Raw genomic sequence first — 20,216 nt, 5'->3', positions numbered from 1 at the left:
CCGCGTCAGGCTCTGGGCTGATGGCTCGGAGCCTGGAGCCTGTTTCCGATTCTGTGTCTCCCTCTCTCTCTGCCCCTCCCCTGTTCATGCTCTGTCTCTCTCTGTCCCCAAAATAAATAAAAAACGTTGAAAAAAAATTAAAAAAAAAAAAAAAAAGATAAGGATCCCAAGATGAGATCATCCTGGATATAGGATGGGCCCTACACCCAATGACTGGTGTCTTTATGAGAGAAAGGAGAGGGAGACTGGACACAGAGGAGGAAAACCTTGTGGAGATGGAGGAAGACACCGGAGTTAAGAAACAGCTCGGTGCCACCAAAAGTTACAAAAGGAAAGATTCTCCCCTACAGCCTTCAGAGGGAGCATGGTGTTGCCAACACCTTGATTTCAAAGTTCTAGAGTCCAGAACTGTGAGAGGACAAATTGCTAACGTTTCAGGCCACTAAGTTTGTGGAAACTTGTTGTGACCGCCCTAGGAATCGAATACAATAAAGTTTAGCAATAACATTATTATATTTTGGTCCCATGCCATTTGGAAGTAATAGAGCCTAATGCAGAGAAACTGCAGCTCCCATTTTTATGGCCAACTCAGGCAATTTCCGCACAGCCTTCTTGAAATATACATGTAATTTAGTGAAAAGCCCACAATATAACCAAACTGTGTAAATTCGCACCTTATTAGTATATAATACATATCATCCGTGGTACATTAGGTCCGTTCAGATCATAGTAAAGATGTGCAACCTGCCCTTGATATTTTTCTTCCAAAGACAGAAGTGAGCACGTGGATCTCTGTGAGAAGGCCTGTGCTTGCAAGCACCACGAAGTAACTTAGGACAGAGCAGTACAGTCATCGCGGTGCCCTGCTCTGTTAACAGCCATTGCTCTTCACCTCTATTACACAAACATGCAGGCGTTCTTTATAACCATTTCCAAAAAAGAAAACCAATACATATTTTAAAAAATTCTCCTAGCGTTAGCCATACATATAGATTTAAGTAAATTTTTTAAATAGGTTACTTTTGCTGGCCACTACAGTCTTTTAAAATTGCATTTTCAGTGCATGCCAACATCATCAGTCGTGACAAACAACCAAACAGCAACAGTGAAAATCCTCTATTAATTTCACGCTTTCCATTAGAAACAGAAGGAAACAGAATCAATGTTCATCAAACAGAAAAGGACTACACACGTATCTATCTGTATATCTACACATGGGGAAATGCCTTTTCAGGCTTCTAAGTAATAGAAACAATGGGTGGTACAAAGTCTCGGACAGCATCCATCAAAGGATCCTTCAGCATTTCCCTCTACGAATTTATAAACTGACATAATAAATTCACTCTGACTGATACTCGGCATGTGGGATTAAGATGCATTCGCATCGCAAAAACGGCACTGGTTGGAAAAATTTATACACAAAAGTCCATTAGGTTTATGGTATGTGGACTGCATCTCAGTATGTTAAGGGGAGCCGGGGTGGCTTAGTCGGTTAAGTGTCCAACCTCAGCCTAGGTCATGATCTCATTTCATGAGTTTGAGCCCCAAGGTGGGCTCTGCACTGACAGCTCAGAGCCCAGCTTTGGATTCTCCGTCTCCCTCTCTCTTTCTGCCCCTCCCTCATGCCCGTGCACACTCTCTCTCTAGAATATAAATCAACATTTAAAAAGATAAAATAAATAAAGCTGTTAAAATAAATGAGAAAAAAAGTCTGTCAAAAAGTACATCTGGCTTTTGTAAAAGCAAAAAACTGAAAATGACCAAGTTGACTCTTCTTGGAACACCAACAATGCAATGAGAAGGATGAAAAGAAAGAATGCTCCATGTTCAGGGTGAAAGCTGATTTGGCACTTACATCTAACTACTAAACAAGAAGTGTACTTCTTGTACTAAACAAGAAGATACTGTATGCACAGGAGGCTTAAGTATAGGCGGGGTGAGTCCCACAATACAAAACTTCTAACCCCTATCAATACTAGAACCATCTCAGATAGAGCCAAGGCCTCAGCCCTTTAAAACTTAAATTGAGTTCTCCTTTGCCTTTGTTGGCAAGAAGATGAAATCAACAGAATATTTTGAAAATAGTAAGTCTTAAATCTTTAGGTCTAGATGATCAATTCCCAATTCATCAAAAGTTATCTTGGATTGACCATTTTGCATTTTTGGAGCTATTCTGGAAAAGGCTTGAGGTAAAATTCTGAAATGGAAGCACGCTTCCTCTCAAAGTTCAAAGATTTCCCAGTGGTGCAGGACCAAAACTCTTAGCCATGCTCATTCCAAATTAAGAAACTCTCTTTGATGTGACCGAGCATCCACTGCTGGGAAACCATCTAATGGGGGTGCTGAAGCAGAGTGTTCATGCATTAAACAGAAGGTTAGAAGACCATCATGACTCGATACATTTATAAACCTGTCATTAATATCTCAAATCAAAAAAATGGAGTACCACATCAGAGGGAATTCATGAAGTGCATTACTAAATGTGCCGAGTACTCCAAATATGTATTACAGATATGTTAAAGAACATTTAAAAGCTGGTGGTTAAAAAAAAAAAAAAACTTCTTTGGAATTTTAAATATTAAAAACACACACACACAACCTTATAGCGAGTGCCACTTCTTCCACACTATTAGGGATTCTCTTCAAAATATATGATTATTCAAATTAATTTGAGCTCTATCCCTTTTGCCCACCTCATCCTTGTTGTAAGTATCGGTTTATAGAGCATCAAGCAGTAAAAGAGAAGGGACAAAAAGGTACAGCTAAAAATAAAACAGAAACAACAGTTACACACACATGCCATTTTAAGATTACATGGAGGGGCGCCTGGGTGGCTCAGTTGGTTAAACGTCCAACTTCAGCTCAGTCATGATCTTCCAGTTCGTGAATTTGAGCCCCACGTAGGGCTCGGTGCTGACAGCTCGGAGCCTGGAGCCTGTTTCAGATTGTGTCTCCCTCTCTCTCTGCCGCCCCCGCCCCCTCCACTCTCAAGCGCACGCACTTTCTCTCCCTCTCTCTCTCAAAAATAAATAAAACATTAAAAAATTTAAAAAGATTACATGGAAATGAGCAGGCATCTATAAGGTGACAAGCGAATATGATTTAGTACACAAGATTTAAAAAAACTGAAGACTATGGGAACACATCAATAACAGGAAAAATAACATCTATAGTTATTTAACTCAACACAAACACAGGGTTTTCAGTTACTGAAATGGAATAACTGCAGTAGAACGGTGGCCATTAGATGGATAAAAATAGTTCTTGGGAAGGATAGTGGGTAGAGAGTATTAATTCAAACTGAGCCCAAATAATAACACAATTAGTACCCATCTGTACAATGGTTTGCCTTTGTAGAACCCGCATCCTTTCATTTCAAATGTGAATCAATGATTAAAATGACAGTTCACTGTCCCTTCACTCTAACGTGAATGCAGCCTCCCAATTCCTCAAAACTAAATGAATCACAAGGTTTTCCTTAACAATCTGTGTGTGTGCGTGCACACACACGCACATACCAGTTTCTGATTAGATTAAAACAGCAATCAATTATGCCAGTGGCATGTTAGGTTAAATGAGACTGGAGTGCTCTATTAGACCATTTCCTGGTGCCTCTAATGCAGCCAAATACTTCCTAGAAATCGATGAGTACATTTCAGTAAACAGTACTCTAAGTTTTCCCCAGCTCTTTGCCAACCAATACAAGTAAGATGTAGAAAAGAAATGTGGAAGACAAAGAGTAAAATTATTTGAGATCCAGCACAGAAAGCAAGAGAAACTTATAACTAATGTCTCTGTGCCCTGGATTAAGCCCAAGGAAGGAAGGAAAATCTGTTCTCATAATTACAATAATCTAAAAAGCGCAGGTCAGAATTGCTTTCCTAAATTCAGCCTCTCAGAGCACTGTGAAAGTAACCGATGTTCCCCACCATATCTCCAAAGCAGAGTCTCCCATTCTCTTAATCTCTAGGGAAGAGAATTAACAAAGAAATCTAGAATTCCTACATCCTCTGGACAACAAAGGTCCAGGGCCTTCAGCCTGGTTTGCATGCTAGGGTTCCACCTGCACCAGACCTGGCACCTGGCAGGTCTTACCTGAATGTCTGTATCCTTCACAGGCTCAAGAGGCTCAAAGGTGGTGGCTGCACTGAGACTCTCCAAACGCTGGGAGATGTGGGATATGTCAAGTCCCCGAGACCCGAGGAGAACTGACCTACATGAGCATACAGGGCAGGGAGAAAAAAGCAGGATTAGGACATCTAATATGCTTCATAAAATATTAGAGAGTAATTTTTTTATTCAGAACCTCCTATGTACAGCCCAGACACTTTTATATGGTTTTTTTATGCCTTTCCATAAAGATCTATCACATGGAATAATAGACACGGTGCTGTATCTGGTAATAAGCGATAGTTCTGATCATGCCTGAATTACACTGAAGAACTTGCCTAAATAAAATGATAGAATATCAATAAAATGATAGGCTAGACTACTACAAACATTTTACAGCAAAGTAAATCATGAGGTAAATGCTATTCTCAATCCCCATTTTACATACAGATGGGGGAACTAAAGTGCAAAGAGGTTGACTGACTCATCCAAAGTCACAGAGCCAGGAAACGGCAGAGCCAGGTCATCAGGCTCCAGAGCACAAACTCTTACCACCATCCTGTATTCACAGCATCTGTAAAGACAGATTATAGTGAACCACAAATTTTAGAAGCTTCAGGAATAACCCAGTAGAAACTATTCATCAGCTGAGAAAACGAAGTCTGGGGCCATCAATGATTTGCAAAGTGCAGTCAAACCCAAATCCAAGGCTGGTTCCCCATGGCTTCTCTTTAAAAGCCAAACACTAGGGACACCTGGGAGGCTCAGTCGGTTGAACAATCGACTCTTGATTTTGGCTCAGGTCGTGATCTCATGCTTCGTGGGACAGAGCCCCACATCAGGCTCTGTGCTGACGGCACGGAGCCTGCTTGGGATTCCCTCTTTGCTCCTTTCCTATTCCTGTGCAGGTGCGAGCACACACTCTCTCTCAAAATAAGTATTAAATAAATAAATGCCAAACGTCATATCTATCACATCTTCAAGCTCCCTCTCTGTTGCCCAGTCCAATAATACAGGAGCCTGTGACCGAATAAATGCTTTTGAAGAGAGATGGGAAAAATATGGCTAGTTTCACTTCCACTCACCTGGGGCAATGTAACAATGGAAGAGTTGTTTGTTGTTTGTTTTTTTATATAAATCACAGTCTTACTAATATCTAGAACACTCTCTGGAAGAAAGAAACTTAGAATTGGATGCTTAGACTGTTTCTCCTGGATGATGATTTGGTACCCAAAATCCCACCGACAAAGTTGATGCCCCTTCTGAGTAACTGAGAAGAAGCTAGACCCCTTGGCGGCACAAATAACCCTAACACTTATAGGGGTGACACCTAAGATTTCCAGTCCTGAACTAACAGACTTACTGGAGAAGAGAAAGGACTTCGTGTTTATTTCTATTCTTCTAAGTACTACAGAAATAGATGGTGTGCACCCAGAGGGCTCCCCACTGTAGATTTTTGTCTCTTCCATGTTAGAGGGGTTAACTGGAATGCCATCTCTGAGGTTTCTCCTCCAGGCTACCATGTCAGATAGGCAATCTTAGCTCTCTTCTAATAATCCGTAACAGCTAACTTTCTAATACAGCAGTTCTCAGCCCTGGCTACACATTAGAATCACCCAGGCAACTTTCCTCCCAATGATTCTGAGTAGTGCTGGGTGAAGCCTGGAGCATGGCTATCAGGGTAACACCCTCCTTCCTTTTATAATAGCTTTACTCAGATATAATTCACATACCATACAATTCAATTGGTTTTAGTGTATTCATAGAGTTGTACAACCATCACCGCAATTTTAGAACATTTTCATCACCCTCCCTAACCCTAACCCTAACCCTAGCCACCAGCAGTCATTCCTCATGTCCCTTCCCAAACTCCCCACAACACTTGGCAACCGTTCATCTATTTTCTGTCTCTACAGATCTGCCTATTCTGGACATTTCATATAAATGAAATCATACAATACATCCCTTTTGCGACTAGCTTCTTTCATTTAGCATAACACTTTTTCAAGATTCATCCATGTTGTAACCTGTATCAGCACTTTATTTCTTCTTATAATTGAACAGTATTCCATTATATGGATACATCACATTTTATATTTATGTATGTATCCATTTATCAGTTGAGAAGACATTTGGGCTGTTTCCAATTTGGGGCTATCATGAAAAATGCTGCCATGAACATTCAAGTACAAGTTTCTGTGTGAATATATGTTTTCATTTTTCTTGGATATATATACCTTGAAGTAGAATTGCTAGATCATACAATAATTCTCTGTTTAACCTTCTGAAGAACTGCCAGATGGTTTTCCAAAGCAGTTATACCATTTCATATTCCCATCAGCGATGTACAAGGGTTCCAATTTTTTGTACAACCTCACCAATATTTATTACCTTTTTGAATACAGTCATCTTAGTGGGCCCTCCTTTTTAAACGCTTATAGAAAAACACGGGGCGCCTGGGTGGCTTAGTTGGTTAAGTGTCCAACTTCGGCTCAGGTCATGATCTCACAGTTCGTGGGTTCGAGCCCTGCATCAGGTTCTGCTAACAGCTCAGAGCCTGGAGCCTGCTTCAGATTCTGAGTCTCCCTCTCTCTCTTCCCCTCCACTACTCGTACTTTCTGTCTCTCAAAAATAAATAAATGTTAAAAAATTTTCTTAACCTATAGAAAAACAATTTTAAATACAAAATTAAAATAGTAAACTTCCTTGTACCTATTATCCAGCTTCAACAATTAACATGTCATAGCCTACTCCGTTTCATGTGAATCCCTACCTACCTTCCTCTTTCCACCACCCAGATTATTCTGAAGTAGATCTAAAATACTCCCCCAATTATTTCACAATTTAAAAATTTGTGGCTTTTTTTGGAATGGGATACAAATAAGGGTCTCTGCTTGTGAATGACGATATGCCTCCTAAATCCTTTTTAATCTATGGGTTGCTCCCCCATCTCATTTTTTTTCCTTACAATTTCTTTATTGGAGACTCTGGATTATTTGCCCTGTAGAGCAGTACAACTCAGACTTGAACTGTACATGTGAATCACCTGCAAAGCACATTAAAACGTAGACTCTGACTTGGTAGGTCCGGGATGGGGCGTGAGATTCTCCATTTCTAAAAAGCTCACAATCCTGTTTACCTATGGGACTACACTACAAGTAGCAAGGGCGTAGTTTCTCCCGTAACAGGTTTTACTGACTGCAACCCCACATGCTGTTTAACATGTTCCTCCAGCCTCTGTGTTTCCTTTAAATTGAAAATAAGCTCTAAAGGTCTGATTGGATTTGGGTGGCATTATTTTTTGCTTAGATTACTTGAGATTTTGACCAAGAAGTCTGCAATGTCTGGTTATTTCTTTTGGAATGTAGGCAGATAGTGGTGATCACTGCTGAGAGTCATTAATTCCCAAGGGGTTGCAAAATGGTGGTATTCTATTTTCATCAGCTAGAATATTTCCTTTCAGAGAAACTCTCTTCATCCACTATGGTTACTCTGAATTAGGAGATCGTTCTCCAGCACCCTCAAAGTGACTGATGAGTTTCGTTTTAATGTCATTATGAACTCATAAATTTAAACATTCATAGATATATGAACTGGGATATATTAAACACTTATTAATGTGTTTCAATCCATTGTAGTTACTACCCTTATGATGCTCAAATTGTCTCTTCAGCCGGTAGAGACCTTCTGAAGATGGTTCCTGAGTTCTTTTGACACGACTCAAGTAGCCCTTCATAACTTCCCTCTGTTTGATATGACGAGGTGTCTCATGTTCATCTTACACAGACCTGCCCCAGACCTGGAGTCAGCTAACTCTCCAAAGAGCCCCAGCTGCTTTTATTAAAAAATGGATTTTAGGGGCACCTGAGTGGCTCAGTCAGTTAAGCATCCGTCCGACTCTTGATTTCAGCTCACATCATAATCTCACAGTTTCATGGGCTTGAGCACCAAGTCGGGCTCTGCACACTGACCGTGTGGAGCCTGCTTGGCATTCTCCTTCTCCTGTCTCTCTGGCCCTCCCCTGCTCATGCTTGGTTTCTCTCAAAATAAACAAATAAACAAACAAACAAAAAATAGATTTCAGAGGCACTATTGAGGCACTAGGCCTGCTCACTGCTACACTCTTTCTAGGCCTTTTCCATAAGCAGAGCTAGACATGAAGTTTTTACTTCTGTTTCAATTTTCTTAAGATAGATTACATCATGAGTTTATACTGATGCTTCCAATTTAAAATTTAAAACACAAAGTTTGGGGTTAACTTCACAGATTTTCTATCTGCATCTCCCACACTAAAAGTTCCAGTTCTCAACATCACCACCCTACCTACTTATTTGCTTTATCCTATACTATACACACAACAGTCCCAAAACAGCAGTAACAACACCTCCGACATGATGACTGAAGACAGATTATGATATCACTTGGAACTGTTCCTTTATGTGTGGTTATGTCACCAACTGGATTAAGCATTTACTTTCCTTTTTTAGGAACTCCTTTTTTGAAATTTAATTTTGTCTTATAATAATGTAAAATATTTACACAATTCCCAAGTCAAATTTATTTAAAAAAAAAAAAAAAGTCCCTGTTTTCTCTACTTTAGTCCCTCCCTTTCCAGTAAGTAACCTTTTGTTTGTTTACTTTTTGTATTAATCGTGCCTTTTTATTTTCTGTATCTGATGCTTTCACAACTGGGGCCTTGCTGACATCGGAAGGACGGCCCCTCCCAAGGTTAGCAAATTCTAAGAGACCATGAGCGCAAATTTCAAACGTGAACTAATGAGTCCAGAGTCAATACCTCACCACCTCTACTGGGCCACTAATCATCCCACCAACAGTATAGGGCAGTTTCAACTTTTTCCACATGCTCAACACGTACTATGGTCTGTCTTTGAATGATAGCCATCCTAATGTGTGTGTGAAGTGGTATGTTGTGTTGTTTTTTTTTTTTTAATGTTTATTTATTTTTCAAGGAGAGAGAGCATGAGCGGGGGAAGAGCAGAGAGAGAGGGAGACACAGAATCCGAAGCAGGCTCCAGGCTCCAAGCTGTCAGCACAGAGCCCAACGTGGGGCTTGAACTCACAAACCGCGAGAACATGACCTGAGCTGAAGTCAGACGCTTAACCGACGGAGCCACCCAGGCACCCCAGTATGTTGTGGTTTTGATTCGCGTTTCCCTGATGGCTGGTGATGTTGAACATATCTTCATTTGCTTGTTGACTGTACATCGTCTCTGGAGATACAGCTATTCAGATCTTCTGTTCATTTTTAAATTGGGTTGTGTTTTTATTGTGTTGTAAGTTTTTAACAATATTCTGGATACAAGTCCCTTGTCAGATAAATAATTTGCAAATATTTTCTCCCATTCTGTGGGTTTTCTTTCTTGTGTCCTTTGAAGTACAAAATTTTTTAATTTTGATGAAGTTCAATTTACCTATTTTTTAATCTGTCGCTTGTGCTTTTGGTTTCCTACCTAACAAGGTTCTGCCTAACCTAGGGTCAGAAAGATTTAGACCTATGTTTCCCTCTAAGAGTTTTAAAGCTTTAGCTCTTTACATTTAGGTCTGTATTCCATTTAGAGTTAAGGTGTCCAACTTCATTCTTTTATATATAGATATTCAGTTGTTCCAACATTATTTGTTGACAAAAACACTAGATGCTCTTGGCACTCTTGTTGAAAATCAGCTGATCATAGACACATGGGTTTATTTCTGGATTCATAATTCTATTCAACTGTCTGTCCTTAATGCCAGTACCACATGGTGTCGATTACGGTAGTTTTGTCTGAAGTTACAAAATTGAAACTATAAGCCTTCCAACTTTCTTCTGCCTTTTAAAAATCTGGCCACTATAGGTCTCTTGTATTTCCACATGGATTACAGGATCAACTTGTCAATTTCTGCAAAAAAAGCCAGCTGGGATTCTGATAAGGACTGCACTGAATCTGCAGATCAATTTTGAAAGTATTAACATCTTAATAATATTAAGTCTTCCAATTCATGAACACTGGATGTCTTTTACCTGCTTTCTTAAATAAGGAAGAGTACTGTACATATTTCTCCACCTGATTTTCTATTTTACTTGACAATATCTCCTGGAGTCATTCCATAGTAGTGTACATTCTCATCCTTCTGTACTACTGAAAAGTACTCCATTACAAAGACATACCACATCTATCCAACCAGCTCCCTATGGACGGATGCTTCAGTCATTTCCAATTTTTGCTATCACAAATAATGCCACAATGAATATTGCTGGGCACACGTCTTTCACAGTTTTGTCAGTGTATCTTTGGGATGGACCCTGGAAGGGGGACTGCTGGAAGAGGGACCCTGGAAGAGGGACTGCCAAATTCTGTCCCACAAGTGCCATATCGCCACCCGTGGTATGTGGGAACGTGCCCAATGCCTAGGCAGTTTTAAGGTGTACAAGGGTTGACAGCCTTGACATGGAAAACCTAGCTATTAGAATAGTCCAAAGAGAAAGGTCCCATCTGGGGGGGGGGGGGTAGCACCCACAGGAACTGTCCAGTCACAGGCAGAAGCCTTGACGGGGAAAGGGAGTCGGACTGAAAACTGAGGAAAGGAGCAGGGAATCTAGGGTAACAGGTGGCTTTACAAATAAAGGCTGTACCAGAAACTTCTAGCTTATAAGGTTAGAAAATCCAAAGGCTCCCTGCCTTATACCTGCCCCAATTTCCGCAAACCAGGCAGCTTCTCCTGAGCAAAGAACCACAGAGGCTGGAGTCAAACACTCTAGTCCCAGAAAAGGAGGACAAAAGGTGTTCTAGGAGCACACGGGACCATCAGCCAGGAGAACGCCTATGACAATTCTTTGGGAACTGAGAAGTGCCACAGGAATGGGAGAGATTCGTACTGACCAAGCTGCATTTGAATTCTGGCTTGGCCCTTGCTATCTGACGTTTCTGAATTATAAAACAGAGATAATAAACACTTATTTCACAGGGCTATTTTAAGAAGAAATTATATAACGCATGTAAAGTGGTTGGCACGATGCCTGACAAAGAGCAAGTGCTCAAAAAGGTTGCTTAGTGGTATTACCTCAAGTAAATTTATAATTTACTGAGAAACTGTGGGCACATAAATGTGCATCTATGCTTTGCACGAACATGGAGAGAAGTGTGAAAGAATAAGCAAATTAATAACCCTGGTTACTCTGGGGATAAAGTTAAGGACAGAGAGTGACTGCTGGCTTTCTCTTTGTACAACTCTAAGTTGTTTGGCTTCTGAATCTGACTGGAAAAATCCAGTGAGGCATCTCTGATGGGAAAGGAGGGGGGATGAGATTGAAAATGGGTACCCAGGGAGGGCTTCACAGATACTGACGATATCTATGTCTTCACTGTGCAACGTGCAATTCATTTTATTATTATTTACACGAGGAGTCAGCAAACTTATCCTGTAAAAGGCAGACAGGCTCTGCAGGCCATACGGTCTCTGTCATAACCACTCAACTCTGCTATTGTAGCACAAAAGCAGCACAGACAATACATAAATAAGTGTGGCCATGTTCCAATAAGACTCTAACAGGCAGCGGGCTGGATCTGGCTCATGGGTCACAGGCTGACAACCCCTGATTCACACCTTTATGTATGTTATGCATATTCTTTATGTGTGAAGAAATTTAACAATTTAAAAATATCAAACACACATGCAAAAGAGCTTTCAAATCTGTTCCCTGAAATGAAAAATCCAACAAAGTATATTTAAACAAATGAATTCAGCACAGAACAATTCAATCTTAAATCTACAATTTAATCTTAACTAAAATCTTAAAGACACATTTTCTTTCAAAATTTATTTCATGTAAGAAAATGTTTCCTACTCAGTTCTCTTCTCTGCCTTCACCCTGTACTAAAATATTCACATCACACTTTATGTCTGCCTATCAAGGTGGAAAAATACAGTCATCAGCCCTTTGGTTTCTTTTTAAGCACCTGCCCCACCCTATACCCATTCTTTCAATGTTCCAACTTCCTCCTCCCTAAAATAATGAATTTAAGGTAGAAAGAGATGAGGAAGAATGGAAATTTACAAGAAAGAGAGCATGACTGATAATTGTTACCAAGAAAACATTTTCCCTTTTTGCTCTTAATAGGCTGTAAAGCTGATGCAATTAAATTATAACTATAGCAACTCAGCTGGCATCACGGTCTTTTCGCTCCCGCAGCATCCCTGCACACAAGCACAGAGCCTGCGTGCTCAAGACTGAGGGTAACGGCAGGCGATCGGCAGCAACAGTAAGGAGCCTGCAAGGAGGGCAAGTAAGCAGATCTGTCTCAAGGCTGGCGGGGGTGTTGGCAAACAATGCAGAAGAGCACCTGGCTGGATGGTAAAATATTCCTGCCAGAGTTCTTCTGACTTGCCTTTACCAAAACCAATGGAATCAAAACTAACCAGCATTTTAAATAAAAATTCTGGGGAGACCTACAGAATCTCCACAAAGTCCTTACTAACTCAGCGGAGCAGCCAAAGCACTCAGCTTTCAAGATTAGTTGGGAGAAGAATGTAGCACTTATACTCACTCTTGTGACATTTGTTACAAACCCAAAATAACATCCTCATGGAAACATCGGTACTTGGGTCTTTCTCAAGTTCAAACAATGAAGACTGAACAGACGATTAACGATTTCCCACATCGCCCACACAGAATCTCAGTGATTTTCCAGACCCAGCAAGGTCACAAGTAATAGCACCCCTCCATCCCCCCATGGCCCTTCCATCAAGGCTCTGGAGTCAGCCTTACTGGATTTGAATCCTGGCTCAACACTCACCAGGTCTGTGAACTGACAGTTACCTGTCCTCTCTGAGCCCTAGCTGCTCAACTGTAATGAGGGGACAAGAGCCCTAATATTCGTTGAGAGGATTAAGTAAAATTTCTGACACAAGTAATCAGTAAATCACAGTTCTCATGGAAAGCAGCAAAGTTTTGTTTTGTTTTGTTTTTCCTGTCTCCCAAAATTACAAGCTCCTTGAGGGCAAGAACCACATGTAATTAATTCATGGCTGTAGCGCCAGAAGTGGCCCAGGACTGGCTAGTGGTGCCCCAACCCCCACTGTGCAATCAACAGCCTGGCGGATGCTGTGTGGCAGCAGGAGCCACTGGCTGGACAGCCAGTCAGCACTTTTCTTCAGCTGCACTCTCTTGGGCCCACCTACTTTCCTGTTCTATGGGCAACTGGCAGGCACTGCACGTGCAAGGCCTTGCAGAAGCAGCTGTTGGGGTTGCCAACAATGACCAGAAAGAATCACCCCTCACTTGAATGGCTTTTTGTCACTGACAGCCCATCAATTTCTTCTGAGTGCTCTTAAAAAGTCTGCTCATCTCGGAGTGCTCCCTGGCTTTGAAGGGAACACTTATCTGTGTAACGGCATTTACTAATACAGCTACGGGAGCCGGTCATAAATATGACCCCGTGGTCAGCAAACCCAATCAGGAACTACTGTAACGAGTTTCTGTGTGATAAAACTCTTCACCTTTTCCCATCCTAATCATCTCTGCCTGTGATACGGGACCATGGCTTGGTCAGGCAGACAGGCTGGAAAACCTGGAGCAGGGAGACAGAACAAGGCTGCTGACTTGTTTACAAAACCTCTTGAATTCCCAAGAATCTGGCTTGTGTCTGTCATTTACAGACTGCATCCTAATTCAAGGAAGGAAAGAATCGGATCCTGCCCCTGAGCCACCCAGTAGCTGTGCTGCCTCCCCACCAGTACTCACGCCTTGACATCTGCTGTCTCCTGGGACGTGCGTGTGAGGGTGCGGGAACGCAGGCGCTCGCCCGCCTGCTGGATCTCCTGGAGGTTCCGTTCCACATGGGGAAGCTCTGAGATGCCCTCAGTCTCCGCGGCAAGCTGTTCAGCTTGCTGAAGGAGCTCACCAAACCCCTCAGTATCCATTGGAGATGCAGATCCTAGATGGGGGAGGAAAGAGACCTAAATCAAGGGAAAGACAAGCTTCGAATGCTGCCTGAGTCTGTTACAAGCTAAACGGAACACGAGGACTTTTTGTAAACAGACAAGGAGACAGCTCATCAACAAGCAGGATTTGTTCCTGAACAGAGCCCAAGAACAGGCCTGACAGAGAAAATGAGTCAGACTGTGAAGAAATAGATCATTTCTGTGCATACTGACAGCCCCAAGATTGATTTCTGCCACGAGAACAAATGCAAAGATACCGAGCTACAGAACAGAATTCCTGCCTCCTTCCACAGACTCAAAGCCAACAAGGAAATGGAACCACGGTGGCCCCCGCTGGGAAGGCTAAAGAACAATCACCCTGGCACCTCCTATTCCTCCACCTGTCTTAGAAAAACCCCACCATCCACAGACGGCAGGGCAATTTATGAGGCCCTTATATCATATGGTTCTCAACAACTCTACGAGGCTCCTGAGTAGACAGGAGAAGCAAGGCCAGTCCACACAGAGCTCAGTTCGGTGCCCCGAGCACTCTCAGCTGCAGTGTGGCTGGACGAACACAGGAACACAGGTCTCCTGACTAATCCCGTGTCATTCTCACACACCTGTTCCTCCACTAACCTAAAAGACAGTCTTAAAATTCATGTTCAAGAGTCCATTCACACATTCTTTCACTTACGAGGTTACTGAGAGCAGAGATCCATGTCTGCTGGTGATAGATGATATTCAGGATATTAGACTCCATTGTTACAGTACCTACTACTTTTAGAAATGCCACTGTTACTAATAATTGTGTTAATATAAATAGCAGCTGGCTTCGAGATCACAAATATTATTAACAAGACCACCTGTTTGTCCAGCAGTTGACAGAGAAAAAGTCCTATGAACAGTGTTACTATTTAATGGATATTACACCTTTATGAATCTTATACATACTGTACATCCCTTGCGTAAGATTCTTGAACAAGAGCATGTTTTTAACTCCTACCACTATTTGTATCAACAGAACATAAACAGTATCACTATCATTAAAAAAAAACTTACACTGCTAAAGGACTGACAAAATTATTTATTAGAAAATATCTTTAGGGGCGCCTGGGGGGCTCAGTCGGTTGGGCATCCAACTTCAGCTCAGGTCATGGTCTCGCAGTCCGTGAGTTTGAGCCCCACATGGGCTCTGCGCTGATAGCTCGGAGCCTACAGCCTGCTTCAGATTCTGTGTCTCCCTCTCTCTCTGCTCCTCCCCCACTCATGCTCTGTCTCTCTCTGTCTCTCAAAAATGAATAAACGTTAAAAAAAATTTTTTTTTCAATCTTTAAACAGTAGCCCTTGTTGATCATACTTTTCTTCTTTGTTTTAAACCCATGGCTTTCACTGCACCTTTGAAATGCCACTAGTCTAGAATGGTAGTTACAACGGTAACGTAATATATAATTATATCTAAGCTATGAAGCACAGGTTAATGTTAAAAAGGCATGGTTATCACCATAAATCCACAGGAGGAAAATGAGGATTTCTTTCTTAAATGGACATTCAAGGATACTAAATTTATAGGCAAAGGCACAAGGTAAAAACAAATAATATGGCTCAGTTGGGGTAAACATAAAAACACTTCGGTATTCTTTAATCTTTAGGCAAAAAGTCATATACATGCTAACTCTTTTTCCTAAAGTTTCTAGATAACCATTGTTTTGTTTTGAACCAATGAAGTGAGGCTGTAATTGGCCATCTCTACCTGTGGGAAAATGGGGATGGCAGAACAAGGGGATGGCAGAACTTTCTTCTGTTCTCGGGGACAGAAGAAAGAAACAAGAGTGTTTTTTTTTTTTAAATATATATTTATTTATTTTGAGAGAGAGAGAGAGGGGCAGACAGAGGGAGAGAGAATCCCAAGCAGGCTCCGCACTGTCAGCACAGAGCCTATGCTGGGGCTCAATTTCACGAATCGTTGAGATCATGACCTGAGCTGAAATCAAGAGTCAGACACTTAATCGACTGAGCCACCCAGGTGCCCCTGAAACGAGTATTTTTAAACAACGGCTCCTGTCTGATAGAGAAATGTTTTTCCTCAGAAACCAACAGGGCCAATGACATTCTACTAACTAGCAGAAACATGGTCGCTCACCAGAAAGGGAAAAGAAAAGTAATATGCCGCCAATTCCCCCCACCCCTTTTTACTCTAAGATAAAAATAATTCGTCTAACAGAGCCAAGGAGTAGGAAATACTTTTTTTCTTTCATAAGGAAAATCTTGTAGCTCCTTTAATAAAGAACTGAATGAAACAAACTTTTCTAAGTTTAAAACAGAAGGAAAAGGGGTACCTGGGTGGCTCAGCTGGTTAAGTGTCCTATTTCAGCTCAGGTCATGATCTTGCAGTCAGGCTCTATACTGACAGCCCAGAGCCTGGAGCCTGCTTCAGATTCTGTGTCTGCCTCTCTTTCTCTCTCTCCCTCCTCTGCTTGTGTTCGCTCTCTCTCTCTCTCTCTCTCTCTCTCTCAGAAAATGAATAAATATTTTTAAAGAAACGAATAAAAAAGGAAAAAAACGGGAAAAATACATCTAACATTTTGCATCCACGTCGGACAAATTCAGACAAAGGAAACGCTCAACTTCTCAAATGACGTGCCCCTACAAAGACGTGGAATGATGGATATGAGTGTAAATAATAAATGCAAAATAAAAGTCACATTTTACTTTAATATGGCCCCAAAAATAAGACTTTTAAAAGTTAATAGAATTATTTGACCACGATAAACTAAAAGCTGAATCTCTAAAAAACACCATCTTAAACTTAATATGTCTAAAGCTGAGCTCTAATCTCTTGTCAACAAAACGCGCTCCTTGGCCTTCTCTGTGTGGAGCCACCACTACTCAGCTGCTTGGGCCAAAATCTTTGAAGGCCTCCATGACTCCTCCAGGCCAACAAAGCCTTTCAAGTCTACCCACAAAATGCACCCAGAATCTACCTCATCCCACCACCTGCACCCATTCAAGTCACTATCACCTCTTCCCTGGCCTCCCTGCTTCAGCCCTTGCCTCCTCCAGTCTAGTTGATCCTTTCAAAGTCAGGCCACATCCTTCCTTTGCTTAAACCTTTTGTACAAAGTGAAGCCCTACAGAAGCAGCCTCCCTTCCTCTTACCTTCCAGACTTATCTCCAGCCCTGACCCCCTTTCCTTTCCTGGGCTCCAGTCCCCCTGGGGCCCCTGTGCTACTCCCCCAACGGGTCAAGCACATTCCTGCCCTAGAGCCTTTCTACCCCTTGTTTCCTCTATCTAGAATGCTCCTCTCCCAGATTCACTCCTGACTGACTCCCTGTCTCTCTGTTTCAGCTCAACTGTCACCTGGCCTTTGATGCCAACCTGGAACAAAATATTTAGGAGCGGAAGCTGCAACTGTCCCTAGCACACCCCCATCTGACTGTCACCCCTGCTAGAACGTAAGCTGCACAAGGACAGGGATTCTGTGTGTTTTGTTCTCTAATGGATCCCGAGCTTCTAGAACAGCACCTGGCACACAGTAGGTGCTCATTTGTGGAATGAATAGTTTTATTCTTCCATTTGTGGAGAGTCTGTTCTTCTTGAAGGCTTCCTGCACTCTCCTGCCAAATCAGCATCCACTGGCAAGCAAAGACCAGAGCAAAAACATTCCCTTCCGACTACCAACTGATACTTAACATTTCTGAGGCTGCACAGCATAAGGCAGTGACAGTATAAATGCCAGGAATTCAGATCACACTTGGTCCAGACTGGTACTTTCCCTCTAAATACCCAGACAAAAACCAGTGGAATTTTAGAAGAAACAGCTCAGTTTTCAGGTGAACAGAATTCCAAACCAGAAGAGTAAATATATAGAAAAAATATCATTATTCAACTTCAGAGTTGAAAATAAGCTTGTTCCATGTCTGTCTGAGAGAAAAGACCTATATATTTAATGCCATATTTGGGAAAAACTGGATCTATCCTGCATTATAACTCAACCAGTGGATATTAATTGATAAAAATGTTATGAGGGCTTCCAAATCTATACTGCGATGTAGTCATCATCCCATCCCATTTCATTAAAATTTTTTAATTTACAATTAATATCATAAATATAAGAAAAACTTTATCTCTTCCACAAAGTAAATATCAAGTTAGCCATAAAATAAGTGGGTTAAACCAACCAAATATCCATTTTGACTCAAGATACTGAACGATGATCAAGCAAATAACCTTACTAACCTTGTCCAAGAGAGAACTGGGGGTAGGAAGGGGCAAAGTCCAAGCTTTATGTTGGAAAATCTGGCCAAGACACATGCAGAGACTGGATGCCAGTTGTATCCTTGGCAAGGTATGGAGGAGGGAGACAGGAAAATGCCACACAGAGGACCCACGGAAGTGGAACGTCGAACAGTCAAGGCAGCAAAATTGGGGCTGGATGGGAAACGGCCAGCAAGGACAAAGCCGCAACACCAGGGCTCCTCTGTCAGCAACGACTGAGCCTGATCAGGAGAGGACTTTGGAAACACTGACAGGTGCTTCAGAAAGCATCGCAGGATACCAGGGCCCTGAGCATCAAACCTCTCCCATGCTACATAGCAGAAGTCTTCCTGAGCCTCCACAGACCTCCTCAGACACTGGCAACCAAAAGCTTTAAAATGAAAGGCTACCTTATCACTGCTATTAGAAAGCAAGACTGGTTACTCTTGGGGCGGGGGGGGGGGGGGGGGATGACAGAAGGGAGGCTTCTGAGGGGCTAATTTTCTGTTTTTTTTAAGCTGAGTGCTGCTTAACAGTGTGTTCACTTTGAGAAAATTCACTGAGCTGGACTCATGATTCGTGTACTTTTCAGACTGTGTATCATACTTCAATAAAAAAGTTACTCCCAAAATGAAAGACAATAACCCAAGGTTTTTCAGAGGCCACAGTAGGGCACCCCACTATATTAGAAGAATGCTCTTAGTGCAAAGTCCCTGTAATCCAGATCTCTTCACCACACCTAGAGGATGCTGAGAAAATTAAGCAGAGGAAAAAATTAGAGCCCACAGCTTTATAGACAGCTCTTCCCTACAGGTGAAATCAAGGGCTGAGCGGACTTCCATCTCCTCAAATTAGTCAGCACTCACCTGTCGCTCGCTGCCCAAAAACTGCCCCCTTCTGGACACATACACATCCTTTAGCGAGAGGGAAAAAAAAAATCCCCAAATTGCTTACAGGATGAGATGAACTAAATAAAAAGGCAGAGCAAAAATGCATCAAATAATTTCAGTTGATTTGCTACTAAGATGTGTCTTAATTATGAAAAATATGGTGATTTTTACAATCGCAATATAACCATGTTAAATATTTAATCAAGCCAGAAAAGAGTAGTGTAGTATAATAAAAAATTTATTTGGTCTCTGTCTCAGTTCCTGGCACAAAGCTCCTAAAACCCTTGGAATATCCTGAGATGGGGAGTCTTTTGCAACTCACAAGGAGCTCCACCTGAACACACTTGAGCTTATGTTAATGAGGTGACTTGGGGATGGGGCATCTTGGACAGCCTTGGGATGGGGCCAGTCACCAGAAAGACCAAACGATTAGAGGGCTGGAACTCTCAGCCCCGGCCACTCTACAACAACTCTTGAACGATGAGATCTGCCGAGCTTCTGGGTTGGTGACCACATGCTTGGAGGGTGGTGCCTGCCAGTTCCATAGGGACAGAAGCTCCTGTGCTCGGGGGCCCTTCCAGACCCCACCCTAAGTATCTAAGTACCCTAAGTACCCTAAGTATCTATCAGGGTGTCCATCCGTATCCTTTATGACAAACTCGTAAACACGTAAGTAAATGTTTCTCTGAGCTCTGTGAGCCCCTCTGGCAAATTAGTCGAACCTGAGGAGAGGGTTGCGGGAACCCCAGATCTAGAGCCGGTAGGTCAGAAGCACATGTAGCAACCTGGCTTCGCGACTGGCTTCCGAAAGAGGGGGGTGGGGGGTGGGCACGGTTCTGTGGGACTGGACCCTTAACTGGTGGGATCTGCCGCTATCTCCAGGTACACGGTGCCAGAAGTGAGTTAAACTGTAACAGCCAGCTGGTGCGCAGGCAATCTGAAAATTGCCTGATGTGTGGAAAACCCACACACTGGGTGTCAAAAGTGAAGCGCCGTGGTGGTGAAGTAGAGTAGTGTGACAGTGAAGGAAACACACGAAG

At 42.1% G+C, this 20,216-nt stretch overlaps 1 protein-coding gene across 2 annotated transcripts in view; it reads right to left on the bottom strand.

Moving 5' to 3' along the window:
* The window catches only part of NUP93 (nucleoporin 93), a 104,024-nt gene that overhangs the window by 71,148 nt on the left and 12,660 nt on the right, over window positions 1-20,216 (bottom strand). For both annotated transcript variants that reach the window (XM_049622159.1, XM_049622160.1), the window contains exons 2-3: window positions 13,850-14,042; window positions 4,096-4,213 (exon numbers count right to left, since the gene is read on the bottom strand). In XM_049622159.1, the coding sequence (XP_049478116.1) occupies window positions 4,096-4,213; window positions 13,850-14,028 (297 nt within the window). In that variant the 5' untranslated portion in view covers window positions 14,029-14,042. The remainder of the gene's footprint in view (window positions 1-4,095; window positions 4,214-13,849; window positions 14,043-20,216) is intronic.

This window comes from Panthera uncia (assembly GCF_023721935.1).
Source record: "Panthera uncia isolate 11264 chromosome E2 unlocalized genomic scaffold, Puncia_PCG_1.0 HiC_scaffold_19, whole genome shotgun sequence".
Taxonomy (NCBI): Eukaryota; Metazoa; Chordata; class Mammalia; order Carnivora; family Felidae; genus Panthera; species Panthera uncia.
This window is presented reverse-complemented; position numbering and strand designations above follow the sequence as displayed.